The 25,448-nt window shown below is 44.2% G+C and overlaps 1 protein-coding gene across 2 annotated transcripts in view; it reads left to right on the forward strand.

The window, feature by feature from the left end:
- The window catches only part of fto (FTO alpha-ketoglutarate dependent dioxygenase), a 465,612-nt gene extending 444,254 nt beyond the window's left edge, over positions 1–21,358 (forward strand). Inside the window, exon 10 of one of the 2 annotated variants that reach the window (XM_068049464.1) lies at positions 20,449–21,182. In XM_068049464.1, coding sequence (XP_067905565.1) covers positions 20,449–20,459 — 11 coding nt within the window. In that variant the 3' untranslated portion in view covers positions 20,460–21,182. Of the gene's footprint in view, positions 1–20,448; positions 21,183–21,228 lie in introns of those variants that run through there. The other variant, XM_068049463.1, reaches the window with a different exon arrangement.
- Positions 21,359–25,448: the final 4,090 nt, after the last annotated feature.

The following is a 25,448-nucleotide window of genomic DNA, read 5'->3' on the forward strand; positions in this document are numbered from 1 at the left end:
ACAGATCCTTAAAGATAGCAGGACAGGTCGATAAGGTGGTTAAGAAGGCATATGTCATGCTTTCCCTTATTAGTCGACGCATTGAATATAAGAGCAGGGAGGCTATGCTAGAACTGTATTCAGCACCAGTTAGAACATAGCTTGAGTAATGTGTACAGTTCTAGTCATCATATTACAGGAAAGATGTGATTACACTAGAGAAGGTGCAGAGAGGATTTACAAGGATGTTGCCAGGACTGGAAAATGTTAGCAATGAGGAAAGATTGGATAGCGTGGGGTTGTTTTCCTTGGAATAGAGGAGGCTGAGAGGTGACTTAATTGAGGTGTATAAAATTATGAGGGATCTAGATAAAGTAAATAGGGACAACATATTTACCTTAGCAGAGGGGTCAAAAACCAGGAGGCATAGATTTACAGTAATTGGTAAGAAGGGGAGATGAGGAAACATTTTTTCACCTAGAGGGTGGCAGGGACCTGGAACTCACTGCCTGAAAGTGTGTTAGAGGCAGAAACTCACATCACATTTAAAAAGTACTTAGATGTCTACTGAAGAACAATGACCTGCAGGGCTATGGACCTAATGCAGGAAGGTGAGATTAGTCTGGGTAGCTCTTCATCGACCAGCACGGATTCGATGGGCTGAATGACCTCCTTCTGTGTCGCAAATTTTCTGTGATTTCTATCTTTTTGTGTTCCTAGTACAAGTACACCCAAATCTCTCTAAACGTTACCCATTTAAAAGTTTCATGCCTTTTAAAAAATATTCTGCTTTTCTATTTTTACTACCTAAGTGAATAACCTCGCACTTCCTCACATTATATTTCATCTGCCAACTTGTTTCCTATTCACTTAACCTGTCCATATCTCTTTGCAGCCTCTTTGTGTCCTCTTCACAGCTTACATTCCCACCTAGCTTTGTATTGTTAGCAAACCTGAATGCATTACTCTTGGTCTCCTCATCTAAGTCATTAATTTATATTACAAATAGCAAAGGCCCCAGCACTGATCTTTGTGGCACTCCACTAGTTACAGCCAGTCAACTTGAAAATGCCCCATTTATCCCTACTTTCTGCTCCTGTCCATTAACCAATCTTCCATCCATGCTAATATATTACCCCCAATTCCATGAGCCTGAATGTTGTGTATTAACCTTTTATGTGGCACCTTATTGAATGCCTTTTGGAAATCCAAGTATGCTACATCTACTGGCTGCCCTTTATCTACCCTACTAGTTGCATCCTCAAAGAACTCAAATAAGTTTTTCAAACACTATTTCCTTTTTGTAAAATCATGTTGACTGTCTGATCATACAGTGATTTTTCTAATGCATTATTAAGACTTCATTAAACTCAGGGTAGGGTTTTGGGGCCGGACCCTGATGTCGGGGTTAAATAAGGATCATGACCCCGCACTGTGCGGGAAACAGTCACCTGGCAGTCATTTTCACCAATAGTAGGCTCTCCAGCTTGGAAGGAGCAGCACCCTGCAGTTCAGGTGAGAGAGAGAGAAGCGCCTCCATCTTGAGGGACCCTCTCTCCAATTCCTTAAATTGTTAGATTAAAAAATGGACTCAGCACTGTTATGGCCACATGGTGAGGGGTTTGCGTGGTTTCCACTGTTCAACTCCCACCTGACTTCAGCAAGCTTTTCTTTGTTATTAGGGCTTAACTCCTTTGTGTTTTATTTGTCAAAATAAACAAACAATGACCGGTTTTCTTGTAGGTTTAAAACAGAAAATCAATTATTTATTGATCATTATGCCTTAACCCGAAATTGTTGCAATGTATTCGCTTGCGTGCACACACACACACACACGAGACAGATAGAGAGGAAAAGCAGTAAGTGATTATAAGTGGGGATTGGTTTCGGTGGGGGGGCGGGGGTGGTTGGTGCTGGGTGGGGATCACAGTAAACCTGTTGAATTCTCTCAGAAGTCAAGTTCTCGTAGGTTGCAGGCCTGAGGTGTTTGTAGCTTTCTCTCTTGGTTAAAAGTTCAGTTGAAGACAGTGGATCACTTCTGATTCACTGCTGTATAAGTGTGGATGTAGAATTCTACAGCAGGGTGTGCCCCTCCTGGCTTGCTGGAATTCTCTCAGCCTCTTAGCTGGAAAGCTTCTTGGATGCTTCTTTCAGGGTCTCTCTCTCTCTCCTGTCTCTATCCCTCCCTCTCTAGGGCTGCCATTTAAGTTTAAAAATTGTTACATCTCACCTCTGCTATACTGCCCCAAGCCGCAGCTATGGCCAGGCAAGTGGAGAGGGCCTCAAAGCCTGCCTGGAGTGCTGGAAAATTACAGTCTGCGTCTGACAATAGGCTTTAATAGTCCTTTAACTCCCCTTAATTGGCTACCTGACACTAGCAGGCAGGGAGCCCTTCTGATCCTCATCACTCCACCAGGAAGATGGCCTGGGGACAATATGGTACTGGCACACTGCCTGCCCGCCTCCGTACCTGTCCCGTATGTTGGTGAAAGTTCATCCCACAATAACCTACTAGAAATGACAGAACAAGTGGGCAGATCTTTTTGTATCAAACAAGCTCACACAGCATGGCCAGTTAACTCCAAGATTTAGAAGCCATGTACTCATGTAATGAATTGGCTATTTTGATTTGACAACAGAAATTCCTGTATAAGATGTCACTCATTCTTCCAAAGAATAGCAAAGGTTAAAAAGGAGATGGACTGACTTTTGTCATCCCATATTCGTCATGATACCTTTATTTTCCAATTTCCTGGAGATATATCCTTTTACATTGTTGGAGAAGGAATCCCTTCATTTATAAATATGACAATTTTTTTTATTCTTTTATGGGATGTAGGCATCGCTGGCAAGGCCAGCACCTGTTACCCATCCTTAATTGCCCTTGAGAAGGTTGTGGTGAGCCGCCTTCTTGAACCATTGCAGACCATCTGGTGCGGGTACTCCCAGGGCGTTGTTAGGAAGGCAGTTATAGGATTTTGACCCAGCAACAGTGAAGGAACAGTGGTATAATTCCAAGTCAGAATTGTGTGTGGCTTGGAGGAGAACTTGCAGGTGATGGTGTTCCCATGCGTCTGCTGCCTTTGTCCTTCTAGATAGTAGAGGTCGCGGATTTGGGAGGTGCTGCCCAAGGAGACTTGGTGAGTTACTGCAGTGTATCTTGTATATGGCACACACTGCTGCTGCTGTGCGTCAGTGATGGAGGGAGTTATAGCATTTTGACCCAGCGACAGTGAAGGAACAGCGATATAATTCCAAGTCAGGATGGTGTGTGGCTTGGAGGAGAACTTGCAGGTGGTGATGTTCCCATATGTCTGTTGCCCTTGTCTGTCTACATAGTGGAGGTCATGGGTTTGGAAGATGCTGCCGAAGGAGACTTGGTGAGTTGCTGCAGTGTATCTTGTATATGGTATACACTGCTGCCACTGTGTGTCAGTGATGGAGGGAGTGAATGTTTAAGTTGGTGAATGGGGTACCGATCAAGCGGACTGCTTTGTCCTGGATGGTATCAAGTTTCTTCAGTGTTGTTGGAGCTACACTCATCCAGGCAAGTGGAGAGTATTCCATCACACTCCTGACTTGTACCTTTTAGATGGTGGATAGGCTTTGGGGAGTCAGAAGGTGCCTCAGAATTCCCGGTCTCTGACCTGCTGTTCTGGCCAGTGTTTATATGGCTGGTTCAGTTCAGTTTCTGGTCAATGGTAACCCCCAGGATGTTGATACTATGGTGTATAGCATGAGGAGACCCCAAAAAGGAAAAGAGAAAATTGATGCAGACAAGTCTACCTTGCCATTTAAAGGCAAAAGTACACAGTAGTAGGGATAAGACCAATTTTTATTTGTTCTGCACAATCTACTCAACAGTAACATACCCAATCCAAGGGGAACATCAGTGATGGATCACCATCAGTGCCAGTTTCCTGTGGTTTTAACTATGCCCTTTGGTTAGTTCCCTGGTGTTGGTACAGAGGTAGAGAGATGGAAATCTGGCAACAGTGTGGTTTCACTATTATCAACAGGTGGGAAATTAATCTACTGCTGGTGACAGCAGTGAACCAATAGGGGTGGGGGTTGGGTGGAAATATGAGCCCAATCAGATCCAAAGAAATATTTTTGCTATCTTCATGTTATGTTTAAAAGCTTTGTGTTTCTTTTAAAATTACTCAATGGCTCTGTTTTTATAGCTTGTTTATAACTTCCATTGTTTGAAATAGAAAGGAGCACTCGTTAGCTTGCAAAACTTTCTTCCTTTGTCCAATTTAATTTTTTTTTACATAACATTCTATTTTTGCACAATGTGTTTTTACATAGAAAGAAAGCCCTGAAAAGGTACACTTCCCAATCAGATGGTGGTGGTAAAATTTGTTGATTGTATGATTTACTTACAGCACTGTTGACATAAAATGTTGGAGGCCACAATTTATAAGATTATATATGATTTTTTATATAGGATTTGAGAGATATTCAAAAAGCCAAGCACCAAGTGAAATGAATGGCTAGTTAGCAGTTTTACAATTCTGAACACATCTTGCAGCTTTATGAGCACTCAAAATCCTCTTAAGGCATGTCCAGCTTAGAGAGCTATTGCTTGGCTGAACTTGCTGTAAAGGCACAAAATCAACCCTCCACGTCTGTGATTATTGCTTGACCCCAAAGACCAACCCAAGGCTGCCTGAAATAAACTCCCTTTATCAGTCAAAGACTCCACCTTGCATCTCCTGTTCTTAGGAAAGACAGGTTTGTGTTGTGTGTCAGGGTTGAGGGGGATGAGTTGTCAGGTCGAGCATTCAGATGTTATCTGCAGATATGACAGGTAATTTGTTCAGGGAGCACTCTAGGATGACAAGCTATAGTGTCGTAAAACATGGCACCTGAGAAGTATGCAGATTTGTGGAAATCAGAGGCTATTGCAGCCCTTTTTCCCATCTTTTTGTGATGTGGCTCACAGGTGTGTGTGTGTTTGTGAAAATGTGTTCTGGTAGCTTTCAATTTAGAGTTTAGGAAACACTGTGCTCTTAGGACATCCCGCCTTGACCTCATAAGCTTTGGGTCCAGCACCAGACTTGATTGAAGGGGTCCTGCTATAAGATGAAATCACCCAAATTTGGCTATTTGTGACATATTGTTCACCTGTTACAGTTCAACTGTACTGTGCTATCACTCAGCAATTACACAGCTGAAGTCTCTTTCTCTTGATAAACATTTGGTTAGTTCACAACTATATTCTTTTTTAATATTTGTAACCAGCAGAGATGCATTGTTTGAGCATTTTCACTTTCTAGAATGTGTGTTTTTATTCTGCTACTATTGGGGCTTAAAAAACAAAACTTTACAAATGTTAACATTTAGAAAATTTGCAATCCTTATCCTCTATATTTTGACTTCCACATACACTTTTGGACTGTTATAGCCGATTTGGTAAAAGTTAACAATAATATTTGTGTATTTGATGCTAGACAAGATTGTGGATAGGGTGAACCTGGCTACTTGGTCAAGTTGTTTGTATGTTTGAAAACACTGAAAATGCTGGAAATAAACAGCAAGTGAGTCAGCATCTAGAGAAAAAACAAAGTTAATGTCTTGTATTGAACTTTTCCGTAGTACTGAGGAACTTGAAATGTTAGCGTTGCTTCTTTTACAGATACTCAGCTGTATTTTTAGTTCTTGTTTCAGATTTACAGGCTTCGCCATCTTTTTATTTTCATTTGTGGTATTTATATATGAAATTCTGCTGAGTGTACCCCTAACATTCGCATGAGGGCATGTTACCACAGAGTCGGGTTTTTTGATTAAGTATAAACACTGCATGGGACTCTATTTAAGTGGTAATATTGGCACTGAGAGGAAGACATGTGGCATGAAGGCTCAACCTTACAGGCTGGGATTCATGAAGGACCTAAGATTTTAATTACCTTGCACCTTACTTTCAATTTAACATTATTACTCAAGTGCCATAGCAATTTCTAAAATAGTTTTGAGGGTGAAATTCAACTTCAAGGGAGGTGGGGAAGAAGGCGCATTACTTTTTACAGAAAGGAAAATCGGATGGGGTTTTAACCAGTGACTAATCTGCAATCACCCATTTTGCAACTTCATCGAAGTTGAATGTCACCCTTTTTGTTTGTTATTTGTAAAAAAAAAAGTTGTCATTATCATAGCCTCTACTTTATTAACTGACCTTCCAGTAGATTGTAAGCAACAATCACCTGATGCAATCCTTGTATTGTGGTTGGTTGATTCATCAGAGTGAGGCAAATTAGATCAAGATGAAGCTGCAAGTCATTGACATTCATCTCTTTACTTGGTCTGTTTGGAATATTAATTTGAATTTTGTTTAAAACAGTGCCGTCAATCAATTAATGAATTAATAAATAGGCTTTTTCTACTGTGAACAGGGTGGTTCTGCAATTTAAATTGCAACCCACATGCCATTTATTTTGCTGAAATCTTTCTTTGTAAATTCTGCAGGGAACACCACTACAGCAGCCATTGACAATGACAACTTTATGCTGTAGGGGTTTTAATGATTTTGAATAGTCATGTCTATTCTCACACAGCCTTTTAAAATTAGTGTTTTCTCTCAAGACTCCTTTCATGAATGGCAAAGCATCTCAAGAAGTGCTACCAAAGCAATATCTCTAAATGGCTGTGCAGCTAGTGTGTTTATAAATTAATCCCATTGCTTATGAGTAAGATAGGCATTTAAATACATAATTAGTGCTACAAACTATGGTAATTAACTTATTAAAGAAGATCAGCTAATGGCTTGCATGCCTTTTTCAGCTGCCCACAATATTATTGTTGTTGAAGGTATAGTTAAGAGCATGTGATATGCCTGTTAGGTGCCTTTGCCAGTCAGATCCTGGCTATTTAGCCAGTTTAGACTCTCCAACAATTTCTTTGGCCTTTGAATTGATAAATTTATTAATTTTTACAAAGGCTGAACTGATTCTGATGCCTAATGCAAAATGCTGCAAACCAGAGAAGGTCACAAGCATAAAACTGGTGAATATGCCAAGCAATATTACAATAGCAACAGTAAATTAGGAAGGCAATCAAAGGCAATTACCCGTGATGAAAACTGTGTGCCTATTCAAATGCTGAAGTTAATTAAAGATCCCTTTTTCTCCCACAACAAATGAAGAAGGGGGATAGCTCAGAATTATGGGCTGTGTCTAAGTTCATTACCGTGTTGAAGTGATATATTTCAGAAGGACTAGACTAGGAAAATTTGCATTTGAAATAAAGTGTTTTATTTTCTAGGAAATCCCTCACACCTAAACCCGGTATGGAGATTACTGGATTAGGCAAAATAACTTGCCTGCAAATCACAAGCCTCTGAAACTGAATGGGTCATCTTTTCCTGTATCAACATATCCCATTCTGTGGTTTTATTCATGTCTAGTGGTTTCATTATTACAAGGAAATTACAGCAGAGAAACAAAATGTAAAATTCAAACTTCATATTCATAGAATAGGATTTAATCAAAAGGAATTGGTGCCAGCATTTTTATTTCATGCTACATCTTGCTGACAATCGCACATAATTCAATCATCCAGATCTCATCTAAAATGGATGAAAGGGTGCTTAATATAGCTGGCCCCTGCACGCACCAAAGTCAGCAAAGGCCACTTGTTTCAACAAGCAAACATGTGAGCAGAGCTTTAATTTCTCATCATTGAGGACAGGCCTGCCATTTTGATTTAACAACATAATTTAAAATCTTAATCAGTGCTGCACAAAAAAAATGAGAGGGAGGACCTTTTACATATTGTCACAGGCTTTGTGGCTATTGGATTCAATGAATTTTGAAACAGATGGTGCTAAAAGGAAAGGCAAGAAGGTATTAAAATATTTTTCTTATCAAAGCCTCTTAGCATTAAAATATGACAGATTCATCAAAGGTTTTCTTCACCTTATCTGCAGTTGTCTGAAGGATATCACCACTGTGGAGATCTTGGAAGTACTTCTGTGCAGCATAAGTGATATCTTGATTGACACATCTTCAAATAAGGCTCTGAATAGCTTTCCATATTGGCCTCAAAATAATTCAGATGTCAAATTACATCCAGCAGACTCCCTGACTCCTCTAGGGACGTTGAATAAATTTTTTAAATATTTGGGGAAAATATTGAATTTTTGCATCAGGTCAAGGTTCATATATTTTACTAATAAAAGAGGTCGCCAAGATGTTTGCTGATGAAAGACTGCAAAGACTTTTGTTGTCTTGAGTCAGATGGGATATCTTAGCAGAATAGATCCAAGTTGGGCTGACCTTTGTGCCTGTTTCAGTTCAGGGTGTCCTGCAGATCTTAGCATCTTCACATTTTGTTACTGCTTGTTAGATTTACATTCAGCTGTGAACAAGAAAAGAAATGAAACCTTTTTATACTGACCGTGCTTTTAGCTAGTTTTGCCAGGGTGCAGTTTAGCTTAACCTCCAACACTTCTTGTTCGTTCTGACTGTCAAAGGAAGATAATCACCAATTCCGGTAAGAATAGAGGTACAGTCTACTGGGGTGTAAGTTTTTGCTTGTGTTGCATTCTTTTACTGTCTGACTTCAATGTAAATTAGTTACAGTAGTTAATATATAATTTGGGGCTCCTTTCTTTGTCAAAATCATTTTTTATTTTGTGTTTCAAATGTTGTAGCTGTACACTGACTTTAATTCATTTACTGGAACCAACGTATTTATGTTTGAATCAAAATACCTCCAGGAATGAATTAAACCTCTGCATCTGCTTGTATGCCTGTGCCTGTACATCTTCACATTAAGGGAAAAAGTGAAAAAAGGGCTAACAAGTGTCTTCCTGTGAAATTAGGCCGTTGGGATTTTTGTTATCAAACCACACGATCATTCATATAAGAAAAACTGCAAATGCCGGATATCTGAAACAGATACAGAAAATGTTGGAAACACAGTTAGTCAGGCAGCAACTGTGGAGAAAACAGGTAAGTTAACATTTCAAGTGTACATGATTTCTTTGTATGCCTGAAACGTTAACTTATTTGTTCTCATAATAGATGCTGACTGACCAGCTGTGTATTTCAAACCATCACTCATTCAGTGTGGATTTAAAATGGAAGCAAATCATTCAACATTCTGGTAAAGGTTTTGGGTTTCTTTTGAAGTTCAGTAATGTTGAATTTAAAAAGCACGTTCTAGCAATAACAGCATAATAATCATATTTTGCTGTAACCAAAGCATTAAATCTCTTGATATTGTTAATAAAGAAGTCACTGAATTAGCTGATGTTAGCTGGGACAGCGATCTGGGTGATACAATTGACCTCATTACTAATTGTGGTCAAGGGGGTAGGGCATTGTTAATTATGACCAATTAGGCTGGAAAAATCAGCAAGGTTTCCGCTCCTGGTCACAATCCGGTGGCAGCTGCTAGAGGGAATACGCAGGTAGGGGACAGGATGTTGGGTGAGGACAGGATTTAATGTTCCCATGATCAAATATTTTGCCAGCACTTACTGTTGAAGCCCACTCATTGACAATTGTTGTTTGGGTGAAATAGGGGAAAGTGACTGCCGCCCATTTGAATGTCATTTAAATTTAGAGTGGGAGCTGTCCTATTGGTTTAGTGAGACAAAAACATCAAGTGATGCAGTACCAGGCTGTACAGATCAGAAGTTTCCATGTTCTTTCTCCACCCTGCATTTAGGTAGTGATAGCAGCTGCAGCAGCAGTTGGGGTGCTACAGATGGCCAAACTCTCAGGGTTAGGGATGGGAAAATCTGCCAGAGTCCTGTCCTGGATCACTACCCACTTTTACGTGCATGTTTATCACTATTGGCTAATGACGGAATCAAGTTTGCCTTGGATGCCCTCCATGGTTAAATCTGATCATCTTGACTCACACTAGAAGATTAGCCAGGTGAGTGAAATATTTCTACCACCTGTAGAGCAACTTCAGCAAAAGTCAATACCTTCAAAAAGAAGGGGAGGTCAGTAATTCCCTACGTTCTGTTATTAATTTTTATTTCGAGAATATTTCCGTGGAGCAAATAGGAGAATTCTGGGTTCTGACTATTGATATCAATTTGACGCCAGAACAGCAAATTGTAAATCCCAAATGAATGTTCTGATATTTTTTGTTAGGGAACAATCTTATTACATTTATTTATTCATGGCACCAATATTTTATTAACAGAATCAGTGAAGACAACACTAGAGTGGCTGGATTTTTAAAGCCTGCTGGGAGTGGGAGTGGGTGTGAACACAATGTAAAGATCGCGTTTTCGGAGGTTGGCACTGGGTTCCGCCATTTCTGGAATGCGAAGCCATTTTTCAAAGGATGCCGGGAGGGAGGTGAGGTGAGAGTGACTGACCTTGACATCAAGGCAGCATTTGACAGAGTATGGCATCAAGGAGCCCTAGCAAAACTTGAGTCAATGGGAATCAGGGGTAAAACTCTCCGCTGGTTGGTCATACCTAGCGCAAAGGAAGATGGTTGTGGTTGTTGGAGGTCAATCATCTCAGCTCCAGGACATCACAGCAGGAGTTCCTGAGGGTATTGTCTTAGTCCCAACCATCTTCAGTTGCTTCATCAATGACCTTCCTTCAATCATAGGGGCAGAAGTGGGGATGTTCGCTGATGGTTGCACAGTATTCAGCACCATCTGCGACTCCTCAGATACTGAAGCAGTCCATGTATGAATGCAGCAAGACCTGGACAATCCAGACTTGGGCTGATAGGTGGCAAGTAGCATTCATGCCACACAAGTGCCAAGCAATGACCATCTCCAACAAGAGAGGATCTAACCATCACCCCTTGACATTCAATGGCATTACCATCGCTGAATCACTGTCAACATCCTGGGGGTTTCCATTGACCAAAAACTGAACTGGAGTAGCCATATAAACACCATGGCTACAAGAGCAGGTCAGAGGCTAGGACTCCTGCGGCAAGTAGCTCACCTCCTGGCTCCCCAAAGCCTGTCCACCATCTACAAGGCACAAGTCAGGAGTGTGATAGAATACTCTCCACTTGCCTGGATGGGTGCAGCTCCAACAACACTCAAGAAGCTTGACACCATCCAGGACGAAACAGCCTGCTTGATTGGCACCCCATGCACAAACATGCACTCCCTCCACCACCAACGCACAGTGGCAGCAGTGTGTACCATCTACAAGATGCACTGCAGCAACGCACCAAGACTCTTTAGATAGCACCTTCCAAACCCGCGACCTCTACCACCTGGAAGGACAAGGGCAGCAGATGCATGGGAACACCACCACCTGCAAGTTCCCCTCCAAGCCACACACCATCCTGACTTGGAACTATATCGCCGTTCCTTCACTGTCACTGGGTCAAAATCCTGGAACTCCCTTCCTAACAGCACTGTGGGTGTACCTACCCCATACGGACTGCAGCAGTTCAAGAAGGCAGCTCACCAACACCTTCTGCATGGCAATTACGGTTGGGCAATAAATGCTGGCCTAGCCAGCGATGTCCACATCCCATGAACCAATAAAAAAAAACCCACACACCTCCAATTAAATGCCTGTTGAGCTCATTGAGGAACTCATTAACCGGCTTGTCAGCTGCAGTTTACAATCTTCAAAGAAAGGGCACAGGGAAAATGCCATGTCTGGATCATGGCAGGGTGCATGACCAATGCAGATGACCATGAGGGCTATGCGAAGGGCTGATTAAGATAATGCAGAGGAACAAAACAAAGCTCAGCTGCTCCAAAAGTTCCACAGAGTAGCAATTGCTGGAACTGCAGAACTTGCTTTTCTCAGTGGTGAGTGGCAGCAATCCGAAGAGGGATGTGAGGCCACTGGCATCACTTGGGTACCTGGGATAGGCAGGGGAAGGGCTAGTGAACGAAAAAAGCCCAGCTGAGGGAGTTGATATGGGAACAGGCTACTCTGACATTGGACAGAGCAGCCAGGATGAGCTGCAGGTGCAACTTCCTGGACAGCAGGAGGCCAGAGGAGCACAGTGGGGGGTGCTGCAAGGGGAAGAAGGCACTACCCAAGACATCGGGTCTACTGCCCAAGAGTCAGCTACCGGAAAATGACAGCGCTAGTGCAGTAGGAGGCTGCACCTATTCAGGCAGATGGTCTCAGACATTTGTGCTCTGATCCACAATGACCTGAGGCCTCACGGACCCATGGAAGTCCCTTACCTGCAGCCGTCAAGGTCACCATCGCCTTGAATTTCTATGCAATTGGCTTGTTCCAGGAATCAGCTGCGGACCTAGGTGGCAATCTCGCAATCGGCAGCTTGTCACATCATTAAGCAGGTGACAGATGCCATATTCAGGCGGGCAGGGAACTACATCCACTTTGACACAGATGGGCCTATGCAGGCAGAGTTTGCTATGGGCTTTGATGCCATCGATGGATTTCCTCAGATCCAGGGGCGCATCTATTGCACTCACGTAGCCATGAAGGTACCAACAGATCAGACAGTTAGATTCCTGAACAGCAAGGGCAGCTCTCATTGAAGGTTCAGCTGGTCTGTGACCACAGGAAGTGAATCTTAGAGGTTTGCGGCCTGTTCCTGGGCAGCTGTCATGATCCCTTCATCTTGTGAGAGTGCCAGGTGCCGCACATCTTCAGGCCCACGTCTAGACTCTGTGGGTGGCTGCTGGGGGATAAGGGTTATCCCCTAAGGAGGTGGTTCCTTTCACCCGTTTGAAACCCAGACACTGACAGGGAGTGGTGCTACAACCAGAGCCATCTCCTAACATGCGCCTGCACTGAACAAACCATTGGCCTCTTGAAGATGCACTTCTGTTACCTTGACCGGTCAGGTGGTGTCCTCCAGCACGAGCCAGCTAGAGTGTCGTCTGCTGTGCCCTGCACAATATGACACTGGAAAGAGGCCTGGAGATGGATGAGGAGGAGGAGCTGGAACACCACTCCACCTCGGAGGAAGACTAGGAGGAGGAAAAAGAGGACGAGATACCACCAGAGGTGACCGTCACCCAAGCGGCAGAGGGCACCTGGCCATACTATCCCAGACCTAGGGTAAACTGCAGGCTGGCATGGCAGCAAGACCCACGCTGATTCAGCAGCATTTCACCTTATTGCGCCTGAGTCCTTGCGGCTGATGACCTCAAACTCACCTTCCAGCATAGAGAGCTATTTTTCCGCTATAACCCTTTAACTGTGAGGTCCCATTGGCAGCCATGAACATGCAGATGGAGGGTTCCTCCATCCACCATCACCGTCCAACATCACAAGGCATGGGCACATAACATTCTCAGAGCCCCACATCCCCGCCACCTGCCCTACAATGGGACGCCCCCTTTTGAGATGATAAATGAACAACACATCTGTTAGAGTGGTGAAATAAAGAAGTGATATTGTGAGGCAAATGAAATAACAGACAGATCTAGGCAATAGCACCCAGGTGACCCATTAAATGAATTCAATGCCATGGTACCTTCCTCTCCCTAACACTTCTACAGGGTGCTCCCCCTGTGGCAGAGGATGAGGTGGAGGCAACCTGCTCCTGACGCTCTGCCACTGGCTGTGATGCCCATGTCTTCTATCCTCATTTTGGAGATGCCAGTGGGGGCTCCTCCACAGACTGCTGCACCTGTGTCATGGCAGGGGCTGCCACTGTCACAGGGCCCTGACACACAGATGGCTCCTGTCGGGGGGGAGGGGGGCGCCAGTGCCCCCTGAGGAGTGGCCCTTTCATCTGCTGCAATGACCGTCTCAGCTCTTTCATTGGTGCCCGTGAATGCTGGAATGGGCCACCGATTGGCACCTTAGTACCATCAGCGACACTGAGCAGTCAATGCAACAGAAAGTTTCACTCCTTCTGTGCAGATCAGTGCACTGCTCCTGCTCCAATTCAGAGTGGTGTTGCATTTGGCTCTCCAAGATGTTGCCCACTCTCTCAATGGAGGAGCTCATGCGATTGAGTCCCTGAGTCATGACAGAGCACATGCATTGCATAGACTCCTCCATTGCCTGCCCATGGCTCCTCAAAGCCTCAGGGAATTTCAAGAGACAGGAACTTATTACCTCTGGATCTTGAGGGAGGTTCTCATTGTCTGTGACACCGAGGCCCAGCAGCTTCGCCCAGCGAAACATCGCTGTGTCTGCCCACCATCCTCCGAGGGGGGCTGCCCACAGGTGACTTAGCCTCACACTCCTCCTTCTGCTGACGTCCCCTGTGAGGTTCACTCAGTGCTGCCCATTCTACACTAACTTGTGGCCAAACTGAGGCAAGTGTGTCTGTGTTGGTGGAAGCTGCTGAGGTATGATGTGCATAATTATGATGGTGCAGATTCCATGGACTACCCCCCCCCCCCCCCCACCCCACCTCAGCACCCCTCTCCGCAGAGGATTTCGGCATTGATACAGGAGGTACACTTTGGTGCTGCTCTGCAATTGGCCCTGTGGGAGACACAAGAAAATGGTGATGAGAACTGGTCCTATTCAACGTGCCCCAGCACAACCAACCCCTGAGATAATAACAGTCTAAGATCCATAACTCACATTGGGCAGGAGTCTCCTCCATGCCCTTCAGCTCATGAAAGAGCTGTCCAATGACCCACATTGCTCATGGCCTCCTGTCTCGCCATCCCCTACCAAATACCTCGATGGCACCCTGGCAATCTCCAGCATGACCTCCTTCACTGCTGTCAGCATTTGGAGCTGGGCCACTCCATCTCCCGTTCTAGCCATCGCATGTGTATTATGGACTCTCCTCCTGCAGGATGAGAGGAGAAAGATTCAAAAGTTGGCTGTCCTCCCTCATCTCTTCCAGCATGGCATAGATGTGAACTGATACTCCCTTCAGTGATGTCTCTATCTGAATGTCACCCCATTTTTGAGGGTGGCTGCATCTCAGTGTTGTGACCATTCACTTATTCTGACAATCTGAGGGAGAACGATGGATATTCTGTGAGGTCAGCTTGTGCGCTTTCTGGTGCTTAGAGAATTGGTGCCCAATGAACCGGGTGCCGCTGGTCACTCACCTACCAGGCCGCAAGAGGTCATTGAACCTTTTTCTACACTGGGCCGAGGTCTTTCTCGTGGGTCCCTGGCTGCCGACCTCTGTGGCCACCTCCATCCACACCCTCTTGGTTTCGCTGGGTGGATTTATCCTTCCTGAGGCTGGAAAGAACAGCTCTCTCTGATACTGCATCAATGAGTGCCTCCAGGGAGGCATCAGAAATACAGGGTGCTACCCAGGGATGCATGCCCCTGCCCACAGCGGCCTTCCAATCTCCCTGGTGCTTTATTACTGAAGGTAACTCCAAGCCCAGTCATGGCTGCCACTTGTCCTTTAAGATTGCCCTCAGTGACCTATTCCCACCTCCTGGACACTTCCAACATTTCCAATTTGGCGGCAGACCCACACCCAGGCAAATTAACATATTTCCATTTAAAACTAGTGTCGCGTCAGCACTGGGTCAGGACCCAGAAACGTTCCAGGAGTTGGGTTCCTGACCCTGTAACGAAAATTCAGCCCAATCTGTTTGGTAGGCATTTATAGTTATACATAATTATGGAGACCATTTTGAGTTTATATTGGCAGTAACTCTGAACTCACAATGGCATAAAACCAAACTTTGAATTGTCGATTTTCATTCCAGTATAAATTTAGGAATGAGTAGTCTATAATGCGACAACTAGTAAAAAGTGGGCACAGTGACATTTAAAACAAGAAATGAAGGGTTTGAAAATAGCATAGGATCATCCATCTTCTGATGATCGAATGCCTCACCTCCACTCAGCATTTAATCTCCTTTTATCCTCTTCCCCCCCCCCGCCTCCAATGAACTTGGAAACTATGATATTATCCAAAGGATTATCAAAACAAAAATGTTTAAATAACTTGTCATAATATTTTCTGATTGAATTGGTGCAATAATGACTTTTGACCTCTAGATATCCTTAGTATAGTTTGTTATGATGTAGTACTTAGTAACTGTGCTGGTGGCAGCATTCAGCAGAACATCAATAACTGCATTGACCTTTTTTATTATATTGGCAGGCTGTCCAGTTTGAATGGGTTGGATTCTTCATGTTGTGGCTAATTGCTCCTCCAATCACACTGAGACATGTAGCAAGTTGTGGGGAGTGGGGGAGGAGGTGCAGTAAGGGGAATAGTATAGAATAAACCTATTAATGATTGCTGTTGAGTAATGATTTTTTAGCCAGTTAACTAGTGATGTTTGAAGCATCTTCTCAATACCACAGATACATTATCCACAGAAGATAGTTATTTTAAGTGATATCATCAATGCACCTTTGACTGGCACTTTTATAATTGCTGATCCAGTGCTCATTGAATAATTGTTGTAGTTGAAGTGTATAACGGAACTTAATTTCCTAAGCATGGCTGTTCATATAAAAATAAAAATCTTGCCTGTTGGTGGTTCGATGCTGCTTGTTTAAATTTTGCAATTCTGCAGCTATTCTCAGGACTTTTATTCAAAGCATCTGGAAGTGTCTCACCATAATTTAGTTATGCTGAACTTCAAATGTTTTGGTGAATTACGTTGCCACAGATTAATATGAGAATTTCTGTCATATTACCATCCTCTGATATCTGATTTTGATTGTGCTTTTAATATAAAATTATTAGCATTTTTAAGAAATAAAATTTTTCAGTGTTACCGATTGTAAATGTTGGACTCAGTGCATTGTCAGATAGCTAATTTCAAAATGACGTGGTTTGGAGTCGTTTTGCTGGACCATGATCATATGCTACTGGATTATTAATGTGTTTCTATCAGTAAAGCAGAAATACCAATCTCATCTTTGGAAACCATCATGAGCAGTGATCTGTTTTAAGTAGATGTTTATCTGTTACAAGCCACAGTATGAATCAACTACCTGTAATCACTGAATAGGCAGCAAGTGCACGAAAACAATTAAGCTTTTTTTTATTACTCAATTTTTTTTACATCTGTTGTTTGTGTCAAAATATTCTCTTTATCACTGATTTTTTTAAAAAGTACTGAAAATTAAAATTTCATTTCATCGCAGTCTTTTTTTTGGTATTAAACAGGACTGGAAAGTTATTTTTGTATTATGTTATGTTTTGGCCATTCTTGAACACTGGATATTTTTCCTGATGACAGTGGAATGGACACTGGAAATCTGAAATAAAAACAGAAGATGCTAGAAATACTCAGCATCTGTGGAGAGAGAAACAGAATTAATGTTTCAGGTCAGTGACCTTTCATCAAAACTAGAAAATGTTACAGATATAACTGATTTTAAGCAAGTACAAAGGTAGGGAAGTGGGGAGGGGGAGGAAAGAGCAAAAGTGTAAGTCTGTGATAGAGAGGAAGGTAGGAATGATTAAATGACAAAACTACTGTAACATTTTCCAGTTCTGATGAAGGGTCAGTGGCCTGAACATTAACTGTGTTTTTCTCTCCACAGTACTGCCTGGCCTGCTGAATATTTCCACATCTTCTGTTCATATTAAAGGTATGATGGAGCAAAGCAGAAAAGGTGGTAATGGGACAAGTAAAGAAAACATAGGTTAGTCTAGAGGAGCTATAAATGGCAACAGCAGAGTCATTACCAGCACCTGCCATCTGAAAAAATGGGACAAGTGGTTATGATCTGAAATTGCTGAATTCGTTGTAAAGTCTGGAATGTTGTAAAGTGCCTAATCTAAAGTTGAGATGCTGTTCCTTGAGCTTTCATTATTAAGCATGATTTTATTTTTGATTTGTGTTTGTTGGAGATTTCAATAGAAAAAATTTGAAATATGCTTGGGCAGAATGTTAGGCATATATCAGTTCAGTTAATGTTGAGTCATTGTGCTGGTCCAGATGTCAAAAGGATAACAGTTATTTATAATATAAAAAGTAGTCCACAGTGCTGACACAGTATAATATGCTGGGCTGAATTTTACTGGCCCCTCAATGATGCGGATTGCAGCGCGGGGGCCGGTATAATTCTGCGGAGAGAGGCCCGCCTCAACCCGCGACGTCGAGAAGGGCCCGCCGCAAATTACCGGGATTGGGAGGACCTCAGTGCGCCCTGCCCCTCCCCCGCCGCACAGCGGCTGCACCACAATTAGAATATGTTAAACGGTACTCACCTCTGCAGATTATGCAGCCTGCCGCCTCTCCATGAATACTTCTGGATTTTTCACTGAATGGGCGGCCGTCACATGCCGTCCCGTTCATGACTGGAAAAGCTGGCGGGTCCTCAGAGGCAGAAGTTGTCGCCAGCAAAAGTAAGTTCTGCTATTCAGGGGTCGCACTCTGCATTACAGGAGGGAGGAGGGATATTCAGAGATCTCACTCTGCATACTGGAAGGGAGGAGGGAGGGGGTCTGGGATAACTGGAGGGAAAGCTCTGCAGGCATGAAGGGAGGTACTGTGTACCCTCCCTCCGTAAACAGTGTATGCTCTGCATTTATTTGTGTTTGTGAAGGAGCAATGGCACTCTAGTCACCCTGTGTGTGGGGAGGGTGCCAGAAAGGGTTGGAGCATTAAGGTTATATGGATAGTGGGAGCAATCGATTCAGCTGGTAGGATCTTGATGTGGTCATGCTGTGCCTCTCAGTGTTGGCCAAGATAGGCAATGCCATGGCACACCACATAGTTGATCAATGAAAGCAGCTGAAGTACCCGTCAACACCAATCCCTGCCCTTCGAATACATGAAGGGTTCAACTTTATTTATCACATGGAAATGGGTATGGCTCAACGTGCATTGTGTGACCCTCTGCTCCTGAGGATCTGTATGCACCAGAGGCTAAACCAACAGACAGGTGTGATCCACGTAGAGGCCCCCGGTCATGAGCAGCAGCCCCCAAGGGGAGCTTGTCATTACGATTGCCGTGCATCTACAGGCCCCACATGACATGCCATCGGATGTCAGAGCACCAGTGTCAGATGCGATTGCGCATGTAGAGAGGGTGGTGACACATCTCTGTGCCCTGCTCAAGGATAACCTGCAGCCCATGGACTTCGGTGGACATCCTATGCCTTTGGTCCTCATAGTGGCAGTGGTTCTCAAGCTTGACGTCTATGCAGCTTTTCAGGGGCCCGCCAGAGACCTTTGTGGGGTCACACAGTCAGCAGCGCACTGCTGCATTAGGGAGGTCACCAATGACCTGCACCGGAGGGCCAGTGAGTAAGTCCGCTTCAGGACAGACTCTCACAGCCAGGCCCAGAGGGCCATCGGTTCTGGCACCATTGCCGGAGAACCATAGGTTGTAATGTTCATAGACTGCACTCATGTGGTCATCAGGCCTCCTGCCAGGCTACCACCTGCAGACGTCACCATTAAAGGACCCCTCTCAATCTAGGTGAAGCTGTATGTGATCACCGCAGATTCTTCATGCAAATCTGTGACCGCTTCTCAGGCAGCTGTCATGACACCTGGGACCTGTGCCAGTCCCAGCTGCCACCACTTCTCACTGAACTAGCTCAGATGGAGGGGTGGCTTCTTGGAGATAAGAGCTATCCCTTGCAGACATGGCTCCCGACACCAATGAGAGACCCCACCACTGCTGCAGAGGAGAGATACAACACCAGCCACTGAGCTGCAAGAGCCACCATTGAGCAGGAGATCGGCATGCTGAAAGAGCACTTCCAATGCCTGGATGGATAGAGTGATGCCCTGTACTGTGGGCTGAAAAGGCCAGCTCCTTTCTTTGCTGCTCTGCACAACTACGCATCCAATAGGGGCCAGGCCTGGCATGATGAGGAGAGACCTCAACAGGATTCCTCCTCCGACTATGAGGACGTTGAGGACTTACAACTTAAAAGATGCATAGGAGGGCAGATGGCACCCAGGCTTTCCACGCAGGGCTAGCAGTGAGCTAGGGATGTACGGCAGTGGCTTATCAGACAAAGGCTGTCTGCTCCATAGGAACCGACATGAGGTCTGCAAGCCACACATTACCCTCGCTCACCTGCTGTGCAGCCGTCCACATCTGCAGCATCCCTGTGTAAACCATTAGAGGCAGCAGCTGACTGAGCCAATGTCCATGTCACTGCATCCGTGGAGATGCTCATGAGTAATGGTGGCATGGCAATTATATTATTGCATACATTGGCTCTCCTGAAAGGTCAACGGTGCAAAGGGATGTGACATTGGTGCAACATGCTGGCACACATCATTCACACAGAGAAAAGAACACACATGTTGGTGAGGAACTTTTAGTGAAAGACGTATTTACATTGCTGTGACACTCGTGCATTCCCATTTGTGTCAGTGTGTTCTCTGTAAACCTCTGTAATACCTTTTATGGTATATCTAAGTCTCAAGTCCTGGAATGTGCAAGATTAAGATTATTTACCCAGGTGCGGCACGCCGACAAGAAGGAATGTTACACTTGATTGGAAGAAGAGGATCACAACTTCACAGGACACTGGTTAGTATGTGGCAGCAAAGCGGAAAGCGGTAACTCAGCGGGTCTGGCAGCATCTGTGGAGAGAGAAGCAGAGTTAAATATCAGGTCTGTGAACTTGGACAAGTTAACTCTGCTTCTCTCTCCACAGATGATGCCTGACCTGCTGGGTTTCTGCCGCACTTTCTGCTTTGCTGCCAGATTGACAGCAGCCACATTCTTCAGTAGTCAGCTAAGTATTCTTTGACAGCTGTCAGGAAGCAGGTTCTGGGGCTCCGCTGAGTTCAAAGGGTGCCGCTGCACAGCGCAGCGCTCGAATAAAATTCAGCCCGCTGTGACTCAAAACTGTGATCCAAGCCATACATCCATCTTATGCAATGTAGCTCTTTTGTGGACTGAGGACATGACTATTTTACTGGTAATGTCAAAAGAATTGAGTGGATCAAATTGTGATAAAGAATTTTTGCTCAAGATGTAATTAATGAGTTTCCTTGTAATGTCTACATGTCTCATATAAATGTACGTAAAGATGTTGAGCCAGTCCCCTGTGTGCTATGCCAAGGGAATGCATCAATAAGACGTGATTAATATATCCTGTATGAATCGTTTGGCAAGGGGATGTTGCATCTGTTCAAATGGAAATTAAAGAAAAAAATAGTCGATGATGCACCTTGTCACACCTTTTTCTGCTTTAAGATGGTATATAAATAGCAAGAACATTGCTGTTCCACTGATCTGGTTAAAAGTGATGAGACCATTCAATAAAAGTCTGTAATTTGGGACATCTCTAGAAAATATATAGTTGTATTCCTCTGCAGCCTGTCAACTTTCCTGTCATCTGAGGTCATTTCTAAACTGCATGCTTCCAGTATGGATGAGGTATGACGAATTATGAATTATTCCTAATTACATGTCTCTGGATCTGTTACAGATGGAGACAATAGGAGCTGACTTCCAAGTATCTTTCCAACCCCTTGGCTGAGATAATCCAGTCTAATCGGACTTCCACTTTCTGCTTCAGATCAACATTTTTACTGTAATAAATTTTTTATGCAAAGAGATGACTTGTCTATTTGGTTATTGGTAAGAATAGATGTAAAAAAGTAGGACTTGGGTAAACTCTGCAATTGTTTTATTCTGAACCAAATGATGTATCTGTATTTCCAAGGAGAAATATAGATAGATGGGTTCCTGAATGTGGATAAAAATTGTAATTGGTTACGCTCCATGGGTACAAAAGCTTGTTGATGCCTTTTCGGGATCATGAGTGAAAGGCAAAGTCGGAACTCACTGACATAACTGTTGTGTGGATTTGAATGAGGTAAGAGCCAGCTAGGGACGATGTATTCGCTGTAGTAATTGTATGTTTCAGAGGATGAAGTAAATTATAGGGTGGGATTCAAAGGCCAGAAATGTCCCTGCATCGATGACGAATGGAGCGCAAGACAGTTTTTCTGGTGAGAAAACACATTGCCAAATCTCAGGTATGCTTCCAAGAAACATGATGATAATTAAATAGAGTTATGCCGGTGCCTGGGTAGGAATTGGATGTGAAGATGCAGTTCTTTGGCTGAATTTTTAGAAGCAACGCAGCAACTCCAGCATAAAGCAAAATATGTATAGCACAACAAAGTCTGGCTAGCAATGCAAAGTGCAGATTTCCTCTGTATACTGGTTAGCAAAGTTCTAAATAGGTTTAGAGAGAACAAATTTACAACTAAGGCCAGAACATGTGTAGTGTGGGAACAAGTAGATAGCAAGCTGGCTACAAAACAGAAAACAAAGAGTAGGGGTTAAAGGTTGTTAATTGGCTTGGCAAATGGTAGGAAGTGGTGTTCCGCAAGGATCGTTGCTGGGACCACTGTTGTTCACTATTTGCATTAAAGATTTGGAATCGCAAGTACAATTTCAAAATTTGCAGAGGACACCAAATTGGGGAGAGTAAATACAGGGGAGGACTGTGACATAATACAGGAACACATTAATAAACTTGCAGAATGGCATATAATTAGCAAATTAACTTCAGTATAGATAAGTGCAAGGTAATACATTTTGGTAGGGAGAATAAGAAGGCCACAGATTCCTTGGAAAATAAGTGTCTAAATGGAGTAGAGGAGCAGAGGGATCTGGGGTACAGATGCATAAATCACTAAAGGCCATGCGGTTTAATAAGTCCATATAAATGCAAACAGAACACTGGGGTTCATTTCTAGAGGGATAGAATTGAAAATCAAAGAAATTCAAATCATACAATGGTTACAGCACAGAAGGGCATCATTGGGCCCTTCGTGTCTGTACCGGCTCTTTGCAAGAGCAACTCAACTGGTTCCATTCTCCTGCCCTTTCTCCGTAACCCTGCAAATCTTTTCTCTTCCAGTGCTTACCCACTTCCCTTTTCAAAGCTTTAATTGTATCTGCTTCCACCACACTCTCAGGTAGTCCATTCCAGATCGTAACCATTCACTGTGTAAAAAGTTTTTCTGGATATCACCATTGGTTCTTTTGCCAATCACCTTAAATTGGTGTTTTCTAGTTCTCAACCCTTCCACCAATGGAAACAGTTTCTCCCTATCTACTCTGTCCAGACCCCTCATGATTTTTAACACTTCTAGCAAATCTCCTGCCAAACTTCTTTTCACTAAGGAGAACAACCCCAGCTTCTCCAATCTATCCTCATAACTGAAGTCCCTCATCCCTGGAACCATTGTCATAAATCTTTTCTGCACCCTCTCTAAAGTCTTCACATCCTTCCTAAAGTGCAGTGTTTAGAATTGGACACAATATCCAGTTGAGCCCACAGCAGGTTCATCATTACTTCCTTGCTTTTGTACTCTATGCCCCCATTTATATAACTCAGGATACCGAAGGTTTTTTAGCCACTTTCTCAACTTTCCCTGCCATTTTCAAAGATTTGTGCAGATATGCCCCCAGGTCTCTCTGTTCCTGCACCCCTTTTAGAATTGTGCCCATTATTTTATATTGCCTCTCCTCATTCTTTCAACCAAAATGTATCACTTCACACTTCTCTACGCTAAATTTCATCTGCCATGTGTCCGCCCATACCACCAGCCTATGTCCTCTTGAAGGTTATCACCATCCTCCTCCACAAAACTTTCAAGAGGTGTCATCTGCAAATTTTGAAATTGTGTCCTGCACACCCAAGTTTAGGTCATTAATATATATCAAGAAAAGCAGTAAGCCTAGTACCAATCCCTGGAGAACCCTACTGCATACCTTCCTCCAGTCTGAGAAAAAAAACGTTCATCACTACTCTCAGTCTCCTGCCACTCAGCCAACTTCATATCTGTGCTGTCAATGTCCTTTTTTTCCCATATGTTAAAAACTTGAATAGTACCTTGGAAAAGATGCAAAAAAGCTTTACTGGAATGATACCAGAACTGAGAGGTTCTGTCTATCAGGAAAGATTGAACAGCCTAGGGCTTTTTTCTTTAGAAAAGAGGACTGGAGGGGTGATCTGGTAGGAGTCTTCAAGATTCTGAAAGAGTTTGAAAGGGTAAATGCAGAGATAATGGCCGCAAAATTCAGTTCAATACCGCCACTGGTTTTGGCCTGACGGGAGCCCGGAAATAAAAAAAATGGCAGGGAGGTCTGCTCCCAATGGGCGGAATCTATGAAGATTTTCTGAGGTTGGGACCAAATGCGGGTCCCGACCCCCATTGGTGATGCCTGCCGCCCACCTGTGCGACCTGACCAGAGACGGTCAATTCAGAGGCTGCCTCCAGGAGTGCTGTTCATTAAGGATGGAGGGTAGAACAGTCACCCGGCTGGCCCAATGGAAGGACCCTTAGTGATGTCCTGCTGGCATCCCTACTGGGAGAGGTGGGCACTGTTGTGGCAGGCAGGAGAATGCAAAAATGTCTCAAGGTGGAGGCGCCCTCGGAAGATATATAAAATTACGAAAATTATTTGTGGACACAGCTGTCAGACTATCATTGTGGAGAGGGTCCTGCTCCACAGGATGGCCTGCAGCCGCAGCTGTGGCCTGTGGCAGAAATGGCTCCAGTGGGGTGAGGGACTAATAAAGGAGACCTCTCTGGACCCCAAGCCAGCCAGGCTTCACCTGCAGCGAGGGGCCAATCCAAGTAAGATCCTGGCAGCGTATCCAATCTGGCTCGCACTGGCCAGTTAATTGCCACTAAATGGCTCCTTCCATTGCTCACCCGCCTCCAGCAAGATTGCCCAGAGCTGGGAATGCATCAGCTCGCTGATCCAACGTTGACCTTTCGGATCTCCCTCCCAGTCCTGCCTCTGCGGGTCTGATTAGGTTCTGCTTGATGACATCTGGTGTGCCCACCCTGATTGCCATGTTTTGAAGGGTGATAGAGCAGGCGCCCATGCATGTGGGGGAAGCCTGTAGAGTGGGCAGAGTGTGACATCAGTCAGCATCTAACACTGACTTGGTACCCGACCTGTTATTTTGGGCCTCACAGGTCCATTAACGCCCTCCCTTAAAAATGTATAGATGAACGTGCGCTCAACTATACAAGGGACCCTCCGCAAGCGCTATTTAAAGGGATCATCATTCAAATTTCAGTTGAGGTGCTTTTGAGATGCTTTTGCTGCTGTAGAGTTAGTGGAAGTACTGTGTAGGTGGGGGAAGTTGACAAGAGTTCTTTCGGTCAGAAGGGAGTGGTGCTGGAAGAAGTGCTGCCAGTCATGGGACAATAGTTGCAGACTCTTGGGCTCCAGGGAGATCATGCAGAGGAAGGAGGCAGAGGGCTGTCAGCAGGAGGCCTTACCCACCTAGGGTCTTCAGACAGCACTCCTTCTACCTCCACCACAACCAGGAGCAGTGTCTGTGGCAGCTACAATTCACCAAGGAGGTGGCTACTGAACAGTGTCACCTCCTCCAATTGGACCTGCAGCCTCAGAGTGAAGATGGTCCTGCCAGTGCCTTTCAAGGTCACTGTGGCCCTCAATTTCTATGCCTCAGGATCCTTCCAGGCTGGATCCAGTGACGTCACCAATGTCTCTCAGTTTTTCTTGCGTCACTGTATCCTGGAGGTCACCGAGCCCCTGTACTCAAGGAGAGGTAACTACATGGCTTTCTCTAAGCAGAGAGAATCAGAGGAGGCAGGCACATGGCTTTGCCAGAGTAGTGAATTCCCAGTGGTGCAGGAAGCCATCGAC

Source organism: Heterodontus francisci, chromosome 17, assembly GCF_036365525.1.
Source record: "Heterodontus francisci isolate sHetFra1 chromosome 17, sHetFra1.hap1, whole genome shotgun sequence".
Classification (NCBI taxonomy): Eukaryota; Metazoa; Chordata; class Chondrichthyes; order Heterodontiformes; family Heterodontidae; genus Heterodontus; species Heterodontus francisci.